General features: G+C 31.7%; 1 protein-coding gene across 1 annotated transcript; it reads left to right on the forward strand.

Moving 5' to 3' along the window:
* The first annotated feature begins 1,406 nt into the window (after positions 1-1,406).
* Positions 1,407-5,195, forward strand: LOC109863802 (transcription factor 25). Its single transcript, XM_020444371.1, has 8 exons — positions 1,407-1,875; positions 2,091-2,473; positions 2,610-2,835; positions 3,310-3,563; positions 3,743-4,049; positions 4,198-4,491; positions 4,631-4,830; positions 5,005-5,195. Exons 1-8 carry the CDS (start codon positions 1,744-1,746, stop codon positions 5,033-5,035), a joined length of 1,827 nt encoding a protein of 608 aa, XP_020299960.1. The 5' UTR covers positions 1,407-1,743; the 3' UTR covers positions 5,036-5,195.
* The last annotated feature ends 216 nt before the right edge of the window (positions 5,196-5,411 follow it).

The following is a 5,411-nucleotide window of genomic DNA, read 5'->3' on the forward strand; positions in this document are numbered from 1 at the left end:
TTATCTGGTTCCGGTGTAACTTTTCTCACCGGTTTAAATATCAATGAAGGACTTTTTACGTTTCTAGAATTGGTGTTTAGTACTGATAGTTGCGTATTGCTGCTACTGCTGCTGTAATTGGACATTGTACTAGTAGATCTAGTTGTCATGTCTTCTTCAATAGGATTTGTTTCTAATTCATCTTTTTCTGTTTGCAAAGATGACCCTTCACCTATACATTTTTTATTATATTAAAATGCATAAATATTAAAACAATATTTTGTCTTTTAAATGATATAAACCTTCTAAAGTAGCATCTTCACTATAATTATCAAATACTGTATATCTGTTTATCAATGTGTTAGATGATAAACAACTATTTGTAGCTTCGAATGATGCACTACTTGAATTATTAGTTGACTGGCTCGGCAGCGGAAATGAAGTCTTTGTTCTACAAAAAATGACAAAAAAAATACAAATACATAAAAAAAAAACAAATACATAAAAACTATTATAATAATTTACAACTTACCGTCTATGAGCTAAATGAGGAATCAAAAAAAGCATAGTTTTATATAGTTCCCACTCTTTTGTAGGTGTATACCCAGAACCTGAAGGTGGCAATTTTTGTTTTCTATGTTCTCTGTTAAACATATCTCTCAATGACGACCAACGTTTTTCTATGACATCAGCTACACAGATCATTATGTTATATATTATTTTTAATTTATTTATATATGAATTTAAAATAAATATTACCTGTCATATCCACATCATATAAGGCTTTTAGATTTTCGGACAGATTTTGCCACACTCTTTTTTTTATTGCAACATTTTTATAATTTGCGTCGCTTTTATTATATACACAAGGATTTTCTTTGACAAATTCTATAATTAATTCATCAATAGTTACTGTGACATACGTTGATTCCATATTATTGAAAGTTTTTTAAATGAATTTTAACTTATTTTCTATCGTTTTATTTACTTCAATCGTGTCAAATATGTGGAAATAAATAAGGTTAAGCAGTATGGAATGATATATTACTAGAAAAGTCATTAGGTTAGGGTTAGGTAAATGTTTTGTCGTTAGTCGCGAGTCGCCAAAAGATGAAAGTTGGTCATCTTCTGTTACGACAGCGACACTCGACTTACGACAGCTTTCGATGACACGCGCCAGCTCAATACGCATGCGCCCGACATCCGACAGCGACATACGACTTATTGTAGAACAGGCTTGAGCAATAAAGATAGAATGATGCAACAGCGCTGATAGCGCGCTCTCCGAGGCCCGAATTCATAGTCGTCTCTCAGATCTCAGATCTCATCTCATCTCTTTCCCTCTCTTTTTCTCTCTCTCTTTCTCTTTCTCTTGAGATTGGAGATCTGAGATCTGAGAGACGACTATGAATTCGGGCCCGAATGTAGCCAAAGTGTTACCAATTTTATAACCAGAAAAATAGTTAGCAAAAGCTATTTCGGAACACGCCATTACTTTATTGCGACATTGCGTCTTTCGTGTGTCAAAAAATTGTACGAGTGACGTATAGAATGTACATCTCGAGTTTATAAATTATGAAACATTAAGAGCCTGAGATTCCCGTGAATGAAGATTTCAAGGCTTATAATTGTAACGTTCATCTGTGACCGACTGCTTTCGTAATTATCGTGTAAGAAATATATCTGTACCGCAACTTTGTCTTCAATCTTTGAACGATTCGAATACATATTGTATTTTGTAAATTTTTTCTTGAACATTTTGAAATGTCTACACGATATATGAAAAAGGTTTATGGATGCGATGTGATTCCTGAGAAAGAGAATGACAGTACGAGCGATACGGAAATTTCAGTGACCAACGACATCAAGGCCAAGTCTTTCAACGTTTTTAATGTGGTATGTTAAATATGTCGTACATAAACGTCAGTCATTGATCGACTGCAACCAATCTAGCATTGCAAAACATTTCAAAACATTAATTTATCTTTGTACCTAATGAGAAATTAAGATGCAATGATTTCGAAATATTTGTAACGCTATTTCGGTCGCAGCCATTAAATCTGCAGTCCTTTGAACGGAGATAATTCTTATAATAAAATTTGGATCTTTAGTTAAATCAGAGCTCGGATAATGATGAGCACAATGACAGTGATAAGCAAGAGGATGTGATTACAAAAGATGCAAATTGCAATGAGACAAAACAGAGAAAGAAGAAAAGAAAGCGGAAGAAGCCAGAGATCATTAAGAATCAGCTGCAATGTAATATAGAATGTGATAAAGAGATAGATGAGATTGAGCAAAGTATATGGGAGGTGCACCAGTTATATAGCGAACCAATACCAAGTTGCAGTAATCAGGATGTAGAATCGAGACAAGTTGATAAAAAATCTAAGGAAGATGTATTAACTGTACAGCGTAAACACTTGAATCCTTATAATGAAATGAAGAAAATCTTTGGTAGTAAAACTGTACAAACTGATCGAAAACATAATAGGTACATTTATAATATTACATATAACATCTATTTACATAAGATTTATAATAAATGTTTTTTTATATAGTTAGTAGTATCTATATAGTAATAATGTTATACATGAGCTTTTTTTATTGAGAAACCATAATTTTTACAGCCAACGAAATAGAGGTCGTACTGGATATTTAAAGAAAACATGGTTGATATCTCCACGAGATAATTGGCCACCAATTTATAAATCTGGATTATCAATGGTTTTGGATCACTCAGTAGAAATTAAAAGTAATGAACAATATTTTGTATATGGACATAGCCATCCATATAGACAAACACAATTGAAATTCTTGCAGGCTGTTGAAAGTTCAAATCCAGAGAACATAATGGTAAGTGAATAGTGATTATATCATAATGTTAAATCTGCTTTGTTATTCTTATTTAAGTACAGTAGAACTCCAATAATTTTGAACGCGAATTGCAACCCGATTCTTAGAATTCGAAATTATTTTTTTTTCCAGTTAGCAACTGACTACAGTAGCAAGAAACAAAAGATATATGTTTTTCTTAGATTCTTAGAGTGGGGATAAACGCACGTTCTATGAGTTGCGCAATCATTTAATGGGCCTCAATAGTTTCCCCCACTGTTGAATTATCAATACTATTGGGAGAAACTATTGGCCTGCCTATAAAAGAGAAATCTGAAGAGAAGAAATTATGATGACCGAAATTAATGGAGTTTTATTGCATATATTTTTTGTAATAAGCATGCGTAATATAAAATTTGTTAATATTTTGATATTTTGATATTTATGCAAATACTGTAACAGAATCTTAATCTCTTAAATTCATCGCATTTTCAGGGTATATTATATACACATTCTTATCACATAGATGCTCTTCTGCAAATGGCTGAACTGTTTAAATTGAGTGAAGATTTGCCAATGGCAGCTGAATTTATTGAGCGAGCTCTATATTGTTTAGAGTACGCGTTTCATCCATCTTTCAATATAACAACTGGACAATGTAGATTAGATTACAGAAAACAACAGAATCGTGCGCTTTTTATAACATTATTTAAGCATCTTGGATTTGTTGGTGGACGTGCGTGTTACAGGTGAATGTCATAATAAGAAAATACTTGAAAAAAAAGATAAAATTTATATAAAAATGGAATCGTAATTTGTATTGGTGAGCTCACAGACTATTGAGAGCCAAAAACATCATCAAAATTTTGAGTTTAATTCTTTAGAACCAGTATCGAGTTTTATTATGAAATATGAATTTGAATTTCAGAACAAGCTTGGAATTCTGTAAATTACTTCTGTCATTGGATCCCGATGGTGACCCGTTAGCGGTAGTATTGCTTATAGATTTTTATGCCTTGAAAGCAAAAGAATATGAATGGTTTATAGAGTTTTGTGAACTATGGGACACATCTAGAAATTTAACTCAATTACCAAATATAGCATACAGTTTAGCTTTGGCTCATTTTCGTTTGGGAAATAAAGATGCCGATACACTTCTAGAAAAGGCGCTCATGATGTTTCCAGGTGTACTAATGCCTTTACTCGAGAAATGTAGCATACAAACTGACACTAAGGTATTATAAATCTACAATAATAATAATTTTTTTAAAGATTCTGTCTTTTCAAAATAAAAGATGCTAGGAAAAATGGTTTGTTATATTTTATTCAAACAAAAAGTATATTTTATTCACAATTGTTATATTTTATTCAAATGTTTGTTAGGTAATGCAGCACAATTTCTTTAATCTCAATGCACAAACCAGTACTCCACCAGCTTTAGAGAAGCTGCAGAATTTATATGTAGCGCGTAGCTTTCATTTTTGGAAAGAGGCAGATATTTTACCCTGGCTAGAGAAACGCGTACATGCTGTGCTAAGTCAAGTCGAGTCTAAGGACGAATGTGTCGAATATTGTAAACTAAAACGTAGCCAGCGTTATCGAGGAAATCTGCCAAGGAACATTTTGAGACATATTATATTAGCGGATATAAAGGAAGTTACAATAGATGCCCGAGAAGTGAGTGTCGCATCAAAGATCTTATCAAAAGATCTCACACACGCACGCACATACGCGCGCGCGCGCGCGCGTATATATATATATATATATATATATATTAGTTTATTTGATTAAAGTTTATATTTATTACCCATTCCAGATCCAGAACGAAGGTCCAGTGTTATCGTATGATCCGTTACCGCCAAAAGACAGCATTGATATTTATTATAAAAGATCTATAGCATATGCTAGGTTAGCTCACCAAAGACGCTCAAACTTTTTTTCTCTCTTTTTCACGTCACTTTTTGCGGATATTAATGAAGATGTAACAGCTGCTGCTTTAAATGGGTTAAATTTGTTGTAAGTACATTAAAAAGTGTTATATTATTAAAAAAACGATACTTAAGTTAGAAGTATAAAATGTTATACTGTTAATTATAAATGATGAGATATAACTGGAAGTTTTGTGTACACATAGATCATTGCATGTGCGACTAAAAATAACACAATAATTGAAGTTGGTTTTTATTTTAGCGAGGAAAATGATGAACATGAACATGCATAATAACGGCCTTTCTTAATAAAACAAAAATGGAACACTGATAAGACATACAAGTGCAGATATAAGTAACGCGAGTAAAAATACAAGTAATTAACAGATTGTTTAATAAAAATCATGATATATTAAGATTATTTACTTTTCTTTAAAGAAACAAAACTATCTTTTTGATTCTTATTCTATAATTTTGTATAAAATTTAAAAGTTTAGAGACTTTTTAAAGAAACAAAATTGTTTCATTAATTTTGTTAGTTAAATTTATTGACGGAAAATAACATTACTTTTGAATATATGTATATAATTCTGACAAATACGTTTCAAACAGTAATTATCGCATGATTTTAGTGTGAATAAATCTGTTACCTATACATTGATTTATATA

The sequence above is a fragment of the Pseudomyrmex gracilis genome, unplaced genomic scaffold (genome assembly GCF_002006095.1).
Source record: "Pseudomyrmex gracilis isolate BER0280 unplaced genomic scaffold, ASM200609v1 scaffold_0, whole genome shotgun sequence".
Classification (NCBI taxonomy): domain Eukaryota; kingdom Metazoa; phylum Arthropoda; class Insecta; order Hymenoptera; family Formicidae; genus Pseudomyrmex; species Pseudomyrmex gracilis.